At 47.1% G+C, this 20,450-nt stretch overlaps 1 protein-coding gene across 1 annotated transcript in view; it reads left to right on the top strand.

Annotated features, from left to right (window-relative positions):
* Positions 1 to 4,675: 4,675 nt before the first annotated feature.
* The window catches only part of LOC146861399 (interleukin-18-like), a 60,694-nt gene continuing 44,919 nt past the window's right edge, over positions 4,676 to 20,450 (top strand). The window contains exons 1-2 of the mRNA XM_085646237.1: positions 4,676 to 4,892; positions 15,446 to 15,640. Coding sequence (XP_085502363.1) covers positions 4,676 to 4,892; positions 15,446 to 15,640 — 412 coding nt within the window. The remainder of the gene's footprint in view (positions 4,893 to 15,445; positions 15,641 to 20,450) is intronic.

Below are 20,450 nucleotides of genomic sequence, written 5' to 3'. Positions count from 1 at the left end.
TTCAAGGGGCTTGAGAGCCATTGCCGGAATGGCATTGGCAGTGGCAGTGGAACACTCTGACTCTTGTGTTGGGGCATCCTGTCACATTGTATGGACTCTATTCAGGTGAAATGTTGTTATAACATTGGCTGCTAATCACACCATATTTGTAAAAAGGCGCAGAGTCTTGAATTTTGCTACATTGTTACCATTACCTTCACATCAAGATAATGATGAAGATCACAACTGCATATAGGTGACCGAATTGTGCACAAAACCTAATCGAGACATCAAAGGAGAGTCCCTACAACATTATACTAATTAGTTGTTCATAAATGGATCATGCTTAAGAGATTATGCAGGTTGCATTTGATGTGTCCACCCCTAAAAGAGTAATTTCTTTATAATCTTTATTTCGACCGTTTTAGTAATTAAAGTCTCCTCTTTAGCAACTGTACTGTCAGAAGAGTAAAAGATATAAATGTGACAAATTTTACTGATAGGTTTGGTTTATAATTATGGTCAGCTTTGATCACAGAGCGGAGTTATGATATCTGCTAATACACACTGGCCACTGGGTGTTTGATATGTAGCAAGCTCTGCAAATGCCATCTCAGATGCTGTTGTGAAATGTGCAGCACATTGAGGAGAGTCAGACGAAGAGTGGAGAGGTAACAATTTTCTGGGCACAGGGGCCAGATTTTATGCACAGAACGCCCCTGCAGAGCGTGCTGCTTTATTCATAGCAGTAGCAGTCCCCAATGTGCCTTTACATATAATGGAAGAGGTCAGGAACATTCAGGTCAGAAGCAGAAACAGGAATAGGACCAAAAGGGTTACAGGAAAAATGAAGAACGTGTAAAACATAACGTTATTGGTTGAAGGGGGGTGGAAACCATACTCAAGCAACAACCCTAATCCTTGTCAGCATGAACCACAAGAGTCACTAAATTAACCTGTGCTTAACCCTCTGGTAGCTTCGTACAAAAGCAGTCAGGCTCAACTTAGAGGCACTGTGTAGAGTATTTATGCAGCACACAAATAGTACTAAAAGGAAACTACAACACAAGAGAAATCCCTAACCAATTTGTAAAATAGAGTACATTTTAATAAATAAATAAATAAAATGAGACCAAAACGACAAAAATCCAATCAGTAGAACCGGAGATATGCAATTTCAAAGTTTCAGGTCAGTATAGCGCCTAAAAGCCAAAGTGCCTCTTGCGGTCATCTGGTCGTGCTAGACTAGGGGAAAGTCACAAGTTCAGGCCAACCACGATGGAGTTTGGGCCGGATACATGGACCAGGTTGTACCACTGAAACAGTTCCCTTCTCAAAGACCGGCGCGAACAGTTCAGTTCACGGTGGAAGAGGCTGTGTGGAGCCAGGAGTGTGACTGGCATGGTCGTCCCTGTAGCAAGAGGAGCAAGCCTGGCGTTGCAGGCGGTTGTCGCTGTAGTGTGAAGATCTGGTCTGGAGTCGCAGACAATTGTTGCTGGAGCTTTGCGTTTGCGGTCACCACAGGCTGTCATTTCTGTGGTGTGAAGTGCAGACCTTGAATTGCCGGTAGTTGCTGTAGTGTGAACAGTCTGGTTCACTGCAGCTTAGTGTGGGCGGTCATTGCAGGTGCAACAGTCCTGGCACAAACAGGTCAGTTTGCAGACGCAAAGAGGCAAAACATCAGGATGTCTCCTTTCTTGTAGACGAATGCCCTCTGAAGCCGGCCAAGCGTCCAAGACCCACATAGGCACCTCTTGGGGAACAGAGACTCACTCTAGCAGAGGCCAGCAGGGCTCAGGCAGGTCCAGTTGCATGTCCAGGAAGGTTCAGTTGCAGCAGGTCAGCTGGGCAATTGCAGGCAGGCCTCTGGAGCTTGTTGTGACACTGTAGCTGAAAACAGGAGGTGAGCTAACTGACCCTTGGAGTCACTGAGGTAGCTTGGGATTAAGTGAGCAGGTCCAGTCTTCCTTCACAGAGAGTGGGTAGGACTCAAGTAGCAAGGCAGTCTTCTGGGGAACAAGGCAATCCTCAAGCAGCAGGGCAGTCCTATGAAAAACAAGGCAGTCCTTTCTCTGTAATGTCTGCAGGCCCAGAACAGGGGCGGCTCTTCCATGTGGGTGGAGGAGCATCGCCCCACTGCTTTTTCGCAGTACCAGAAGTACTAACATAATATGGTATTATAAATGCCATTTTAAGTTTCTGCTTCTCGCACTGTAAGAAAGCAGAAGGGTTTGGTTGGGGGCGGGCGGGTAGACGGGTCTGCTCGAGGGCAGGGGAGGAGTGACTTGCCCAATGCTGTGGGTCCTGACTGGTTGGCCCTCTGGGGCCAACCAAACCAGTCATGCACACTCTCCCTTTTCTTCATGTAGGCTGCATGCAGCCTACATGGCAAAAATGGTCTCCCCATAGATGCCTGTGTGGTCGGCGTCCCAACCAATCACAACACTGCCATTGCAGTGTTGTGATTGACTTAGGGGAGGGGAGAGAGGCTGCCTGCTTCCTGTTCCTGCGGAGTCAGGAAAGCAGGAGCAGACCCAGCAGTGAAGACGCGGGAGTCGGGGACCAGAGAAAGGTACGTTTATATATATATTTTTTTTAATTATTTAAACCCATCTCCCTGCGCGATCCCGCACCCGCCCCCCCATCCATGAGCCATGCCAGCCGCAACTGCCCGGAAGTGTGCTGAATGTCCACAATATATACCCGCTGCCAGCCTTTGAAGTGTGGACATTTATCCATGCTACCCCCACATCTGGTTCTGGAAAGTTCCTTACTTCCCTTGCCACGGCTGCAAGAAGTCTGGGGTGAAAACAGGCTAGAGTCGGGTTCCTTTGTGTGTGTGCTGGAGGCAGCCTTTGAAGTGTAAGTGGGCAAGAAACAGCTCCTTCCCCAGCCATACTCAGAAGATGGTTCATTCTGACAACACCTAGTCCCCTTTTGTCTCACTGTCTAGGGGAACAAACAAAGTCTAACAGCTACGTAGTCTACAGTTATGTGACCTAGAACAGTGTCAACATGCATCAAATGGTTAGGATATGAAAATGACAACTTTCTAAAAGTGGCATTTTCAGAACTGTGACTTAAAATCAAACTTTACCATTACAGACAATTTTAAATTCCTTTGAAACCACACTTGACACCCCTGTCTGTTCCCAATCAAAGGTCAGCACTTAATAAATGTAGTAAGGTAACCCAATGTTATCCAATAGGAGAGATAGGCCTTATACTAGTGAAAAACGAATTTAGGAACTTTTCAAAACAAAGACATGTAACACTTAAAAACACATGTCCTACTTTTTAAACACAATGTACCCTGCCCTATGGGCATTTTAAGGCCTATCTTAGGAGTGACTGATATCTATTAAAGGTAAGGTTCAGGACTGGCAAAAGGTTTATTTTGCCAGGTCGAATTGGCAGTGTACGTCTTTGAAACTTCATTCCAGGCTGCAGTGGCAGGCATGAGACATGTTTAAAGGGCTACTTTAATGGGTGGCACAAGGAGTGCTGCAGGCCCACAAGTAGCATTTAATTTACAGGCATGGGTACATGCAGTTCCATATACTAGGGACGTACAAGTAAATTCAATTTGTCAATCAGATAGAGGCCAATTTGACCATATTTTAGAGCGAGAGCACAAACACTTGAAGGCTGGTTAGCAAAATCTTAGTGCCAACAAAAACTAATTTAAAAAACAGGAGGGGTGAAGGCAGAATAATTGGGTGTGACCTTGCAGAGAGTGCCAGGTCCAACAGAAGGTGAGTGAGTGGATCCAAAAAGAAGGTTTGTGCAGCCAAATTCTTTGTTATCACATATGGTAAAGTCATTATATGAGCCACAGAAACATGGAGAGATGCAATGACAACCAGTTTTCGAGGAATATGGTAACAAGCACTTTCGAAAATGTGCCTAAGACTATTGCTCACAGTGTTTAGTTTGTCAGAGAAGCAACATGGGAAAATAACTGTGGTTAAAATGAGTCAATTCCCTTTAGTTTATGGTCCATTTGTGAGGTTTCAGAATGATTTCATAGAGATGACACCTTGAGGAGGATACAGTTAATGTACTGACAGTGATCTAGATGTTTTTTAAGATTGGTGGATGCCTATGCAGGGTCATGTCTGACCCTACGACTGTGGCAAACTGATGCTTATAGTACTGAGGCTGCGGTACAGGGTACCAATGTACATAGAGAGTGATTAGGGTGAACATTTCAAAAAGGAAATCATGAAACTAATATGAGAAGCTGTGAGCATCACGCAGAGAATGTATTGTGCTTATCACCCCCAATCTTTGGGCATGGTGGTATGACTGAATGGTATCATAAAGAATAAGCTGGCAAAGTTGTGTGCATCCACCACCTTGAAAGGGCATGATGCCGTAACTCTGTTGCAAATGAATATCCATTGCATACCGACCAAAAAGACAGGTTTGTCCCTCCATGAAATCCTTATAGGGCGGCTGATGAGGATGCCCAGCATGCCCGCAGTTACATTGCTGTTAATAACTGATGATTTGATGCTGGTGTATTGCAAAAGACTGATTTAATGAGCTCTTTGTCTCACCAGATAATGCAAGCAGCCCCAATATCTTCGGCTGCAGCCTGTCATAAACTCAGACACTGGGTTCTAGTGAAGAGCCATGTCGGAAAAGCTGTCACCAGCCCCATTGTCAGGGGCCCCTACAGGTCCTACTGGCAATGGACACTGTTGGGAAATGTGAACAACTGCCGGCTTGGGTACATGCATCCTACACTAAGAAAGTAAAAGGACCAGAGGAGAATGGTAAAGACCATGGGACCCCAAAGATGAGCTACTCCAGTCAGAGATCACTGCCAGAAACGCCAACCAGGCGTGTGGCTGAATCGCAAGAAACCAACAGAAGAGGTGTATTGCAACAAATCAATGACGGAAGCAGTAAGGAATCAGGGGCAGAATAAAGTACTGATCATCATGAGGGCTGCGTTGCTACTTGTATTGTCTGACTGATACTGGTGTTGTTGATGCAAATGACCCATCCAGTAAGAAATGATAGGTGCCCCACCTCAGCAGTGCTTCAAAAGATAAAAGAAAATGATGAAAATAAAATGTGTTCTCATTGCCAAACTGCCTATCGAGAAAACACATATGTCCAGCTGATCCACATCTATTCAGTTATGAATGTGTCCAACTATTGGTTGTGCACCCTTATTCCAGCCTGCTTGGCTGATGGAGTGACATTTGCCCAAAGACCACTTTCTTTTCCATTGTCGTGTTATTTACCTTTCGTGGCTCACACTGTGGGGCATATTCACAAGGAGCTATCGCTGAGGTATCGGCACTGTATCGCAGCCAAAGTCACGATAAAATTACCGCCCCATTCACAAGCTGGTGCAAACAGCCCATACCACCAGATTTCCTGCAATAGCACCCTCAAAAAACATCGGCACGGATGACCACGGCAACTATCACTAATGAGATGCAGAGTAGGTGTTCCCGAGCAAAAAGCCGTGACAACACCACTCCACAACATTCTCAACGACCAGCCACAACAGGTATAAGATCCCAAAACAGGCGATAAGGCGCGTTAGTAGCAGGAAATTAACACCTGCTCCGACCTGGTGCAAAGTCGGACGACAATCAGCACCAGAAAGGGAACCAAGCCCAGAGCCACACCTGAAGATCAACAGATGCCATGGAGCTCCTTATCATGCAGCTCAGAGCCTCAACTGGGCCACAACACCCACCACCCCCAGGACCGCCACTCCCCTCGGACCACCACAGAGTCAGCGCAGACAAAGACAGCAGACCTTCAGGAAACGCACCAGCCTTACAGACGTAACACCAGAGCATGTCATTGCCCACTACAGGCTCAAAAGGACAACCATCCTCCGCATCCTGAACATCATTGCCCACAGGCTGATGGCACCAACACAGCGGAGAACCAACATCCCTCCGCAGACAAAACTGCTGGTTGTGCTGCACCTGTTGGCCTCTGGGACATTCCAACAAAGGACTGCCATAGTCGGAGGAGTCTCACAGCCAGCCTTATCCAAGTTCCTCAAACCTGTCCTGGATGCCATCATCTGCTTGGTACCCCGGTACCTATACTTCCCCCACACTGCGCAGGAACAGCTGGAGACCAAGCAAGGATTCTACACCATAGCTGGATTCCTGCCCGTCTTGGGTGCAATCGACTGCACACATGCCCTACTTGTCCCCCCTGCCGACACTGCACACAATTACTGCAACAGAAATCACACGCATTCAACCAATGTGCAGGCAATAGTGGACCACCGGGGACTCTTTACCAATGTCGTCGCCAACTACCCAGGCAGTGTGCACGACTCATACATCTTTCGACAGTCCATCATCAACTGGCGCTTCCAGGATGGCACCTACGGAAATGCAGTGCTTGTTGGTAAGTACCTAATGGACACACCACACACCTCACCTCCACAATCATGCAACCCACAACTCTAGCAATACACACATCTCAAACTAACAAACAACATGCCAAACAACATGCCCACCCACCAGACCCGACAGCACAACTTACTGTGGCAGCCTGGGCTAGCCATGTACATGACCCACCAACGGCATGGCACATCAGCCACACACCAGCGGAATGTGGAGGTAAGTGGCAACCAGGCATGTGCGAAGGAGGCGAATGACCCATGAATGAGAATGCACACATTGCCAAGTGTGACGTGGATGTGCTGTACAGGCTGCAGTATGCAGACCGCAGACATATCCATGCAGACAAATACTGCTGGTGGTGGTAGTGTTGTGGACAGTGGCCGCGCCCATGTCACCACAGCCAGTGGGGAAGATATCGTAAACGTAGCTTGTTACGTCCCCCCTGTAAGCGTGTACGTAGAGGGCTAGCGCGGCATATGCCAGACTAGTGCAGGGGTCTGAATAAAAAGCACGTAGCCCTGGGCGTGGTTCTCTTCTGGAATGCCCAACATCTCTGCCAGGGTGGCGCCTCTCACCCTGCCACAAGGCCGACGCCATGTGCGGCGGTGCCTGCGATCATGTGTGCTTGCCGCAGCCCGGCCCGCAGCTCCCCGAACCAGTCTCGTCCGCCCCTGCGCTTCCTGGCCACACTGCACACCTGCCAACACCGGCGTGTCTCCAAGAGTGCTCACCATGTGCCTGTGCTAGCTCCACCCCTGAGGACCCCGACCATGGCAGATTCCTCAGGCCATCACGGCCTCCGCGAGCAAGGCACGCACTACTCCTTCCCGTTGGCGCACTCCACCGGCATACACAGCGGACAAGTAGGTTGCACATTTGGAACTGAGTTTTGATTATGCAATGGCAGAGTACAAATTTAAGGCAGAGCTCAAATCCCTATACTCCCTTCGATGTGGTGTCACCAACTCCTTGCATAGCAGTCCAACCACACATGTCTGTGGGCCCTTGCGGACCTCTGCCTTAGGCCTGCATGCCTGTCCAGCAGGCCTCTGACAAATCCTTTCTAGTCTGTCCCAGCCAGGAAAAAGCATTGTTGCTGTGTGCACACCCGCCCTGCTCTGGTGCCTCCACCTCCGTCACCCAGGAAACCTTTCCACATGCCATTCCAACACCGTGTGTTAGTGATCCAGGCAGAGCTGGCTGCACAGCGGCTGCCCCACGATGACCCCAGCCTCCGGCACACACTGCGGTTGAGTCAGACACTCATTTAGAACTGCCTCTTGATTTGTCAATTGCAGAGTTGATATCAATGTACAGGCCTCATCGCAGTCTGCATCCCCTTCCATCTCTGGTGCCACTGACTTTGTGCCACGGGAGTCATGGGCACCCTCCTTTTGGACTAATTTGGCATCTGAGTCCATGGCCTGGGGGTTGTCTTCATCATGTAGCTGATACTGACATGGTGGAATACAGGAGACTGTAGCATTCATCTCCTACATTATGCCTGTTTCTGCTTGCTCCTGCCCTCTGCATCATTCCCTGGATGGACACCTTCCACTGTCCCCCGTAACACTCTGCGAAATTCTCCTGGGACATCAACGAGGACCCGCTCAGCTCTTTTGGCCCTATCTCAGTGCACCACAAGTCACCGTTCCTTGCGGGTGTGCCTGCCGTAGTGCATCCTGTGCCACTGACTCTGTGCAGCTCAAGTCATAGACCTTTGCTGTTTGTACTTTGGACTTCTGATTGTCAGATCACTGTTGTAGTTGTTGGCAGCACCAGCCAACCCCTTAGGGGTTGCTTACACCCATCCAGCACAGGCGTCACTGGACGTGTGACCCTGGCAATAAAGGTGCCGGGCGCACGTGCCCGTACCACAAATTATCTCATTGTGTCTGTGTGATCATTATGTATTCATGAGGGCCCCGTCCCATACCACATCACATTGTGTTGTGTACAGCGTGCGCAAACTTGTCATCTCCGGCAGCGGTGTAGACCTTTGACATGTGGCTGTGTCGGACCCCCCCCCCCCCGTGAGCGTAAGTGAGTTGACCGACGTACGGCAGTACGGCGTGGGGTGTGATCTTTCGACACGTGGCTCTGGGTGTGGTTGAGATTAGGCCTTGGGAAAGAGGCAACTGATGCGTGTGTGTCTGGTGTGGTGCCGGCGCCCCCATCACGCAATGTGCAATGTTGCTTCGTGGCATGCCCACGGCGTGTGGCCTCGTCCGAGGGGTACATGAGGGTGAGCAGGCCCGCACAGGGTCTGGGGAAATACATGCCAACTGTTGTGTGTGTGTCGCTATTTCTGCAGCATGGGCCAGAGGTCTATACTGAAGCACAGGGCGAGTTCGGCCAGGCATGTACACTACATCGGTGTCAGCCCTGTCCTTACCATAGGCTTACAAGCACGTGGCCGCACACCTTCAGCAAACTACATCAATGTGTCGTTGTCAGGCTTGTAGACATGCGCAGACGGGCATGGCAATGGTGTGCCGTGGGGTGCAGGTGATGCAACCGCGCTGCGCACACTGGTGAATAGGCTTGGGGGGAGGGTGGAGCAGCAGTGAGGCTACGTACTACACATTGATGCCGCTCATGTGCAACAGGCAGTACATGTCATACAGGAATCACATAGTCACACATATCACACACCATTGACACAGTGAGCCTGCCAACACATCATGCCGAAACAGCTGTTGACTCATGTCTCTCTGCACTGTCTCAGGTGACCAGGGATATGCACTGTGCGCTTGAATGATGACACCCCTCTGTGCCCCGAACACACAGTCCCAGAGACAGTACAGTGCGGCCCACAAACGCACCAGGGGCATCGTGGAACCCACATTTGGCGTATTGAAGTCACGTTTCAGGTGCCTGGACGTCACTGGTGGACGGCTCCTGTACAGGCCAGACATCGTGTGCAAGATGATCATTGCATGTTGTGTGTTGCATAACATGTGTACGCAGCAATGCACCATGGATACCAGTCCCAGAGGCATCGGATGATGAGGATGAGGCAGGTAGACCACGCCCCACTGCAGCGGCAGCAGGAATAGCCCGCAGGGACGACATCATTACAAATTTTTTTAGATGATCAAGTCACATTATGACTGTCCTTGGCATTCATGGGACAGCACAGATTGACCACAGGCACGGAATTTGCAAATAAATTCCTTACAAACCTACATTCACTAAGTGCATGTCACTCATCTGTACCGGCACGTCACTCAGTCAGGGGTGAGTGCGACATGTGTTGATGGCGAGTTTGTGATGTGTTCATGGATGGTGGATGTGTCACCTCTCTGCAGGGGTGCTGTTTGGGGTGTCACGTATTCAAACTGCCAGTCCTGTATGTCACAGTTGGTAGGGTATCCCACTCTTCGACGTTTCATGTGTCCAGGGCCATTCCATTATGGCTGCCATTTCTGACCTACAGGTAACATCAGGGCTCATTGTGGGGTCGATTATGTACCACCTTGATGCAGGGATGCCCCCTGTGACTCAAATCCCTCAACATGTGCAACATGTACGGTAAGCGGGAGTCACTGCCCCTACATTCGTCCATGTTGGCATGCTTGATTGCTCATGGTCATGACACGTTTGTGTGCAGGAGGGGTTGCTTGCCCCTCTGCAATGCCGTGGGAAAATGCGGTTTCACTGCGTGTTCTAAGCATGTGTTTGCATTGGTGCAGTTTACATGCAGGCTGCGTGTCATTGTACATTGTGACTGTGTGGAGACGCCTATGTGATGCGGGACGATGGTCATTTGTTCTACGTCACTGATGTGGGAGTGTGCTCGTACATTGTCATCTCGCCGTTTTTGTGCTCTGTTTTTATGTTGCGTTTTCCGGCATGAGGTGTGGGAATTGCAGGCCTGTCGCTGGTTATCGCTGATTTTTGTGTCGCGGTTGGCCTCATCGCTACTTTTTTGGCATTGGTGTTTCGCATTTTTACGGCGTGGCGTTGTGTTTAACACAGTCATTTGGCACGTTATCGTGTGACTATCGCATAGTGCCGCCGGCTTGTGAATACTACGTTGACATGGTGTTGTTTTCCTGCGATGGACTGCGATATGCAAAGTTGCGCTAAGCTAAATTTGCGATGGTTATCACACGTTCTTGAGAATATACTCCACAGGTACTTTGGACATTTCACACAGAGACAAGAATTTAAAGGGTTAGATGAGAAACAAAGGAAATGAAATTTATGATACCTAAAGATGTACAGTACATGTTATCTGAAGGGAAAAATAATTTTTAGCTGTGTATGAAAACTCTACTAGGCATTACCTACCGATACGAAAGGGGTTTTAAGGTTCCATAATGAACCTATCTCGAGGCAAAATGCTTTGCTACTAATACATCCAGCTCTGAATCTATGGCGCGAAAGGGCATGAACACTTTGTATTGCCCACAGGGGAACCTTAAAGGTAGGTGAAAGTAACTGCACTCACACTTTTAACACGTCAGAGAAATGTATGCGCTACGATGAGATAGAGTTATTGAGATATGCATCATGTTTGTGGAAAGAAGGCCTACTTCTCACTCCAGTTGGGAGGGAGGGCTCGGGTATCTATCTTTATGCATATATCATAATAAACAACTGAGGAATATCTACTTCTACCCACAAAGGAGGGTGCAGGGGAAGACATTTTAGACATGTTCCCAGCAATGATTCCTCTAGTAGGGGTATCACTAAATGTAGGAAGAATAAGGAACCAAGCTCAATTCATAGAGAGGCTGGCTAATGACACTGCTGCTGCTTTAGTTCATATTACTAAAGAAATGACTGCATGCGCAGCATGATTTTGAAAACAGATTGACTTTGAATATGATTTTAGAAAACGAGGGCAGGTTATGGAAACTAATCAAAACAGTGTTCGATCCTATACCTTCTGGGATCAGTGGATTGTAATATTTCTACTCTTGTTTTTAGATGAATCCTGCAACGGTGCATACACTGCATGTGTTCTTGCTTGCGAGACTCTATTCTTTAAAATAAAGGACTTTTAGAGTGCCCATTGCTTACTATTTGTTCGCTTTACTGTCACTCTTATTTGCGTCCTACAAGCATCACTTCCGTTCCTTTCTGTGGAGCCTGGACCAAGTACAGATTGATTCAACTTAATTAGTGTCCGTCCACTGCTCGCATTGGGATTGAGGTACTATTTCTTCTTCCCCTCCCTCCTCCCACTCACCACTACCCCTGTCTGGTGCTCCTTCCCTCCTTCATTTTCAAAGCAGCCATTGCTGCCATAGTCTTGAAGTTGCGTTCAAATGTGACATATGCCAGTGCCACATTGTCCTGTCTCTTCAGTGATCAGGGGTCTCAGATAAAAAAATGCCAACGTCTCTGTTGGTGTAATTCCAAAGCACCTGGAGGGCCAGAAGCCGAGAAATGTTTCCAGCTATATCTAACACGGGGGAGGGGGCGCCGCCCTTCCTATGTAGGCCTTGAAGCATTTGCTTTTTACGACTCAAGTCGCTTTCCTTGACGGACACGAGTGAGAACAGTGTGGCCTCCTTTCTCGCTGGAGAAGTTTGGCAGGAGTGTGAACTGTGTTTAGAAAAGTAAAAGACAAAAAGTCCCATAGATTTATATATCTGTTCTGTTCACCGCCAATTCACCATTCGGGCTCTCAGACGAGACTGTGTTTCTTTCAAATTATTCTTCCTTTCAAAATTGCTACCTCCACCTCCCCTTCTGTTCCTTCTTCTCTTGTATCTACCATTTGTATTCCTTCCTTCTTTTCCTATTTTTAATTTTTCACTACCTTGACTCCCTTCCACCTCTGTTCCTTCATCATTGGTGGCCATCTTTTTTTATTGATCCCTGCCCAGCTCACACACTTTTCAACTTTTAATTTCTTTCCTTTTCTTCTTTTCTCATTCTCGTTTCCTTCACCTGCATCCTTCCTCTCAAGGCTTTCTTTCTGTCTCCCTTCTTCATATTGTACCTTTCCCTCGCCTTTTTTGCCTCCCATTTGTCTGTCCTCTTTTCATTCTTTCAGTCCTCCATGCTTTCCTTTTTCCTCCCTTGCTTACGTCATTCCTTCCCTTCTTCTGTCACTTCCCACTCTACGTCACTCTAATGCACACCACTCCACACTACTCTACAACACTCTATGCCACTCTACCCTACACCTCTCCTTGCCTCTTTACTCTACCTCTCTCTACTCTACCCCACTTCACTCTGTGCCACTCCACTCTGCTCTATGCTACTCTACTGCACTCTACTTTACTCTACGCCACTCTACTCTACTCTATGCCACTTCAGTCTGCTCTATGCTGCTCCACTCACCGCTATTCCATTCCACATCACTCTACTCTATGCCACTCTACTCCACTCTGTGGCAGTCACAATACTCTACGCCACTCCACTCTACTTTACTCTATGCCTCTCCTTTATGCCACTTTACTCTGCGCCACTGTACTCTGTGACACACCATGCCACTTTACTCTATGCCATTCCACTGTGTTCCACTCTACTCCACGCCATTCTACTCCACACCACTCTACTCTATGCCACTGCACTCAACTCTACTCTATGCCTGTCTACTCTACACCAATCCTTTATGCCACTCTAATCTACACCACAGTACTCCGTAGCACTCCACTCTGCGCCACTCCACTCTATGCCACTCCACTTTATGCCACTCTACTCTATACCACTCTACTCTATGCCACTCTAGGCCAACCAGCTCTACACACTCCACTATATGCCACTCTACTTGATGCCGCGCCACAAACTTTTAACTATGATAAGATGCAGCCACGCTGCTCTACAACATGGCTAATAGACATTGGAAAGCCAAAAGCTTTTACAAAGGTGAGACCTATTGACTTTCCCAATGCTTGTGTATTCATTTGCATGGGGCCTAGTTTTTGTTTAGTGTATGCGAAAGACATGTAGATGTTTCAAGTGTTACAAGCAGGAATTAGGCATACGGAGGTGGAAATGAATGCACAGCTTTTTGCATTGCCTGAGAACTGAACCACTAGGTAAATTTCCATTTCTGAACATGGGTATATCTATCTGTGGCTAAGGTTTTTGTTAGTGGCGGCTCGCACAGGTAACGTTGTGAGGCGGGTGAGGCGGGTGGAGCGGGGTGGGGGGGTAGGGGAGTTCGACATACAACGGGAAAGGTGAAAGTAAAGAAATAAAGAAATAAAACCACTTACCTTGCGCTCGCCGCATTGCAGAGTCAGCGATGCGGCGAGCGCAGGATACGTAGTTTTATTTTTTTATTTCTTTACTTTAATCTTTCCCGTCATATGTCAAACTCCACTACACCCTCCCAGCCCTCCTGCCCCCGCCCCGCCGCCCCACAGCATTACCAGTGCAAGCCTCCACAGGTTTTTGTCAGACATTTGCTGAAATTCCAGGAGCTCCTATGCCATTCAGATTAATAAAACCTTGCGGTCAAAGCGATCCTGCTTATAAATTTTATTTGATATTAGGATGTTGATAACAAACTGCTCCCAAAAGTGTCATGGTGCCTTGCCGGGCACTGCAGTAAAAATATCAACTGTATACCTCAACACTTAGGTCATGCTGAATGAAAACCCCAAAGTTCCATTGGCAGAAAGAAAGCATGGGTGATTGACATAAAAGGTGTAAAAGCTCATGCAAAGATTTACACCTCTGCTTAAATGTTTTTTTACACTTTTTTTGCCATTCACAAATATTCCAAGTAAACTGCATAAGGCTTAGGTTTCCGCACGTACATCTTGAAATGTTCATGTGGCATTTTGCAACTTGCATTTTTTACTATGTGTAATTGCAAGGAGTGCATATCTGTGAATGTATAGTAATTGTATTATGTTCAATTACCCACTGTTAAAAGGCAGCTTAAATTGCAAATTCACATTTTCTATTGCTTATGCCTCACCACGTTTGAGGGGGGAAACAACCTTTACATTACGGATTTTACCCCTCAAACAATCACAACGTGGTTGTTACAACAACCATGTTGTTACCATGCAGTGTCATTACTACGCAAGTCATTACATCGACTTGCAGTAGATGGCGCTCTTACATAAGGAATAGTATAATTTACTATTCCAACACCTTCCCTACTGTTATGTAGGCTGGAGTTGGAATAGTAAATGATACATTTCTAATGTTACAGCGCCATCTACTGCAAGTCGATGTAATGACTTGCGTAGTAAGGGTATTGCGTGGTAACAATGTGGTTGTTGTAACGACCACGTTGTGATTGCATTGCAGAGTAAAATCCACGTTGTAAAGGTATATATTCGTTTGAGGGTGAGTAACCTCTCCTCCTATCATGGAAGGAATGTTACTCCAGCCCTTTGCTTGATAAAACCATCAACTGCACCCAGAATGGGAGAGTTTTCATACCCACAACCCTGTAAGTTTGTGGGGTTTTACAAAATTACAAGGCAAGCCATGCCTTGTTCCTCGCTGTAGTAAACCCATGTATGGCCTTTACTACTGCATTATTCATTGCCTGTGTGGCAGAGACTTACTCAATAGTGAACCCATTAACACCTGACAGGTATCTTTTTGTGGCTAGCTGTGAGGCATAAATATAAACTTTTCAGCCGTAAATGGCTTTGTGTATAAGCGTTGTTCCCACATAAGTGAATGGAGGAGGGGGTAAAGGTGAGAGCATGGTACTACTTCTGGACTAACATAAAGATGTTCACAGCACAGAGTTGGCTGATGCATGGTCTAACGTTGCAGCAGAAGTGCAGAGGTAAAATTATTTAAAGCACTAAAAAAACACCAGCACTAGGGCCAGATATGACACATTTCTATGTAAGTATCTTTCTATTTTCACTTCAGGCATGGAGCATGATGCTTAAAATTAGAATTATGTTTTCCTGTGTTTCCTGTGTTGATTATTGATACATTAATTGCATGTTTCAGTGTACAGCTGAAAATTGTACGACTTTAAATTTTGTACTGCATTGCAACATAACAATGTTTTCTTTCTTTTTTTTGGATTGTGCTTCTCATTAATAAACAGAAGAAAAAGAAGGTAAAGTTTAGTCATTCTCTTAAAAAATTATAAAAAAGGAATTATTGTCTTTTTAACAAAGAGCTAAGAAGGAAAATACATTTTCTTATCTTTTGTTTTTTGTCATCATTGAAAGCTCTGGACTCAGATGCCTGGAGATATGGTAACAAAAGTATCCAATGCCTAATTCTGAACTATTTCAATCACACACTCGAGGCCTCACCTGACAATCGCTCTGCACAGTTCCAGGATCTGCCAGCAAGAAAATCTCAGCAAGGTAAAGAACACTGTTTTCTTTTAACTTTGCAACACCCACAACCATGTCAAAGTATCTTGGTGCCATCTGTGGCATAAAATATTAGCTCCAACTATTTTTTGCACAACATCTACATCTGATCTAATTAATTGACCATGTAACGAGGAAGCAGAGAGCCAAACCAGTTTCTAGTGTGCACTGTTTGAGCATTCCTTGTTAATCATTTATATTGGATTTGTATGAGGGACGCTGTTCTTTGTAGTGCACATTCTCTAATTTGACTAACTTCTGCTATCAAGGTAGCAAGTCGTGGAAAATGAGGTGCAGAGAGGTACACTGATTCGCCCAGGAATACAAAGTTTGGGTAAATGAGGGGAAATGGGATTTCAACCGTTTTCCTGGCTCCACAGTTTACCACTTAGGGCCTTATTGCGACTACGTCGTGGTGGCAGCTGTGGACTGCCAGAATGGAGGTCCACCGCCATGCTCCGACTATGGTGGTCAGACTTCGACAGGGATTCGCAATCCCTTTTGAATTTGCAGCGGTTAGAGGCTGGTAATTTGCTGGCAGTGCCACAGCTGCACCGCCAAGCATATTACTAGTTTCCTCAATACCACCGTTTCCATGGCTGTGAGCCCACCATGAAAGGTGTAGCAGTGAAGAAACAAAGGGGGCCCTACACGACCCTTTGTTGCCTCAGGGCCATGGGGTACATGCAGGGGGACACATTTTGTGCCTCCCTGTATGCATGCACCTCAGTTCCTGCAGGGCAAGGACTTGACAGTCCATGCCCTGCAGGAACTGCCTTTGACACTCACATTGCAGTCCTTTTTTCATAAGCACCGCTGTGGGACTGCCAAAGTACCACCTGCCAGAGACTAAAAAGCCATAATCTGGTGAGTGGTTTCTTATGGCTTTGGCGGTCTTGGAGCAGTGCAGCGGTGTGGTGGCCCTGCTCCAAGACCGCCAAAGTCATAATAGGGCCCTTATTCGGGATACCATACCTGCTGTGAGTTTTAAAAAACTGTACAAAGGTTCTGTTTTTGTCTTTCTTTAAATAAAATAGCTCTTGGTATTAGAAATCACTATGAAACTCTTACATCTTTTATATGCTGCTTGCCATGAGGATTCTTACCCTACGGCATAGAAAATAAAACAATCTTTGGTACATACAATCTAGTGTGTTCTAGAAGCGTTGATTATTGATTGGTGAGTTTAAAGATTTTTCTTTTAAAAGACCCTACACTTATCCTACGTTAAAAAAAAACATTTAGGGGCCGATTACGATACTAACAGTAAAGGCTCCGACCTGGGGTAGCCTTTAGGGCTGCATCGTAATAGGCTCACGGACCACCAGACTCGCAGGGCCGCAGCAGTGGCGGTCTTCCGACTGCCCTTTTATGACCAGGGCGGCCAGAAGCCCTTGGACCACCGTAGATCCCTGGTGGTGGCGCGGCGGTCTTGAGGTTGAAATATGCTTTGCGGGGCCGCTACGGCCCCGCCAACATTACGAGTTTCCTCACAGCCATAGTTTTTGTGACAGTGTGACAGCCATAAAAAGTGTGCCTGTTAGGAAACAGGCCCCCTTGTGCCTCTGCACCATGGGGTGCATGCAGGGGGTACACGTTGTGCTCCCCTGTGTGCATGCACTCCAGTAGATGCACAGCATGGACTGCAGCAGTCCATGCCGTGCAGGTACTGATTTCAATGTTCTCATTGTGGTGCCTATTTCATAGTCAACACCGTGGGAATGCCAAACAACCGCCCGCAAGACAGGAGAAAACTCTGAATCTGACGGGCGGTTCAACCACGGGTTTGGCAGTGCTGGAGTGGGGCTGTACCGCTCCTACACCACCAAACTCGTAATGAGGCCCAAAGTGTGTGGTACATATAGATATTACTAAGACTATTAATAGTAATTTGGCCATATAAGTATGGGTTTTAGAGTAGAGTCATATTCAGATTTGTACTGATAATTGTATTTAAAATTAAACATAACAGAAAGAAAATGTTTGCAAATTCTAATTGTATTAACATTGCACACCAGAGCCAAATGTGTTTAAAACAAAATCACACTGCCTTTTTGTGCTGCTTTAAAGTATTAGTCAATAAGTTTATTTTTCTGTTTTTCCTTAATATGAGTTTCATTTAAGCATTGTTAGTTTATCAATTTTCTATGACACATTCCCTCTTTTTTTAACCCCAAGTTTTTCTAAGAATTTGGGGATTTGTTTTATTTCTAATACTTGTGAAACAATAGTCTAATCTGTGTATTTAAAGGTTATTTGGCTCTACTACAAATACTTTGTTTCAGCATGCAATGAAACATAATGTCACTTGTCAACATACCAAATGAATTATTGATTTTAACCTTTATAGTCTGACACAGCCTAAAGAAAGCAGAATCCACTGAAATCCGTGAAACACTAGTTGACTGTAGCAGCAATGTTGAACATCTCTATTTGTCATTCAGACCACCTAAACATATTTCACAGTAATCAAAGGAAAACTGAATTGTTAATGAAGGTTAGGAATAGAATCAACTGTCACGATTGTGTACCATAATTTAATTTACTTTTTATGTTGAATGACTAAACAAAGTTATTGAATTGAATAAATCAATTGTTGTTGAAGAGGAATACACTGAGGCTGCAGGTATATACTCCAAGTGCAACAGTTACTAATGACTGTGATTTGCAGTAATGGTAAGAAGTTGGGTTTATAATTGAGGGTGATAAGTACCTACCTCAAGTCAATCAATCAATCAACCAGGGAATTGTGAAGCTTGCTACTCGCCCGTGAGGGCCTCGAGGCGCAGGGGTGCAGCTCCGGGTCAGCCGAAGAGCCAGGTCATGAGGCTCTTCCTGAAGGTGTGCAGAGTGGGGAAGTGTCTCATATTGATCGGGAGCTTGTTCCAGGTCTGTGTAGGAGAAGGCTCTTCTGCCAGCTTTGGCTTTGTGAATGCGCGGGGTTTCGGCGAGGGTGAGGTCGGCAGGACAGAGGAAGGATACTCTTTTGTTGAGGTATTGGGGGCCTGTGTTATGGAGGGATTTGTAGGCGTGGGTGAGTATCTTGAAGGCTACTCACTACTCGATGGGGAGCCAGTGGAGGTTTTGCAGGTGTAGGTTAATGTGTTTATGTCGTGGGTAGCCGAGGACGAGTATGGCTGCGGTGTTCTGGATGGTCTAGAGTTTGCGGAGCAGGGATTTGTTGATTCCGGCGTAGAAGGCGTTTCCGTAGTCCAGTCTGCTTTTTATGAGTGCATGGGTGACAGTCTTTCTGGATTCGGTGGGGATCAATTTGAAGGTCTTGCGAAGGATGCAGAGGGTGTTGAAGCAGATGGAAGCGACGGAGTTGAACTGTCGGGTCATGGTGAGGGAGGAGTTGAGTATGATGCCGAGGTTTTGGACGTGGCCCATGGGAGTGGGGGTTTCTGAGGTGGGGCGGGCCACCAGGTGATGTTCCATGCTGAGGAAGTGGATCCGATGACAAGGACTTCTGTCTTCTCCGAGTTGAGGTTTGGGCAGCTGCTGCTCATCCAGGATGCGACGGCTTTCATTTCTTCCTGGAAGCTGGGTATGGTGGTGTTGGGATCCTTTCTGAGGGAGAAGATGAGCTGGGTGTTGTTGGCGTAGGAAACTATGCTGAGTCCATGCTGTCTGATGATGGTGGCAAAGGGGACCATGTAGATATTGAAGAGCATGGGGCTGAGTGACGATCCTTGGGGTACTCTGCAGCTGATCTCTGTGGGTTCGGAGAGGAAGGGTGGGAGTCTACTTCTTTGGGTTGTGCCGGTGAAAAAGGAGCGGAGCCTGTTGAGGGCAGTTACCTCTATACCAGCGTCGTGGAGTCTGCTGGTGAGAGTGCAGTGGGAGACGGTATCGAAGGCTGCTGAGAGGTCTAGTAGGATGATGGCTGCGGTGTGGCCTTGGTCGAGGAGAATGCGGATGTCATCAGTGGCAGCGAGGAGGGCGGTCTAGGTGCTGTGGTTGCTGCGGAATCCAGATTTGGAAGGGTCGAGGATGGAGTTCTCTTCGATAAAGTTTGTTAACTGGACATTGACGGTCTTCACGTGATTTTGGCCGAGAAGGGCAGGAGAGAGATGGGTCAGTAGTTTTTGAGGTTTGTCGGGGCTGCAGAGGGCTTCTTGAGGAGGGGAAACTGCTGGCTTCGAAAGTGGCATTGATGGTGCGTTGTAGCTCGGGTGCTGTGGCGGCTGCGGCTCTGTGGAAGATGTACGGCGGGCAGGGGTCCATGGGAGCTCCTGAGTGAATACTTTTCATGGTTGTGGCGGTGTTTTCGGTGGTGACCGGGGTCCGGGCGGATGTGGTAGGCTGGCTGTCGTTGCTGGAGGAAGAGGTGGTTTCAGTATCTGGTGTCTGTTCGTTGAAGTTGTCATAGAGGGACTTGATTTACAGATGGAAGTAGGAGCCAAGTTTGTTGCAGTGGTCCTGGGAGGGTGTGACGTCTGGGTTTCGCTGGGGGTTTTAGTGAATTCCTGAATGATGCTGAAGAGTTAATTTTAGTTGGTGAAGTTGGCGAGGATTTTGTTTTGGATGAAGGTCTTTTTGGTGGATCTGATGAGTTGGTGGTATTCTGTCATGACGTTCTTGTAGGTGGTCCGATCTTCTGAGGTTTTGCTGTTCCTCCATAGCTTCTCGAGACATCTACAGGAGCGTCTGGATTCTTGGAGGTCGGTGGTGAACCAAGTGGCTTTCTTGGGGCGCTGTCTGTCAGGGTTGCGGAGGGGGCGGGCTTGTCTGCGCAGTTGGTGATCCATCTGTGTAGTTCTTTGGCTGCAGAGTTGGCATCGGTCGAGTTGGGAGGGGC

Source organism: Triturus cristatus, chromosome 3_1 (genome assembly GCF_964204655.1).
Source record: "Triturus cristatus chromosome 3_1, aTriCri1.1, whole genome shotgun sequence".
In the NCBI taxonomy this organism is placed as follows: domain Eukaryota; kingdom Metazoa; phylum Chordata; class Amphibia; order Caudata; family Salamandridae; genus Triturus; species Triturus cristatus.
This window is presented reverse-complemented; position numbering and strand designations above follow the sequence as displayed.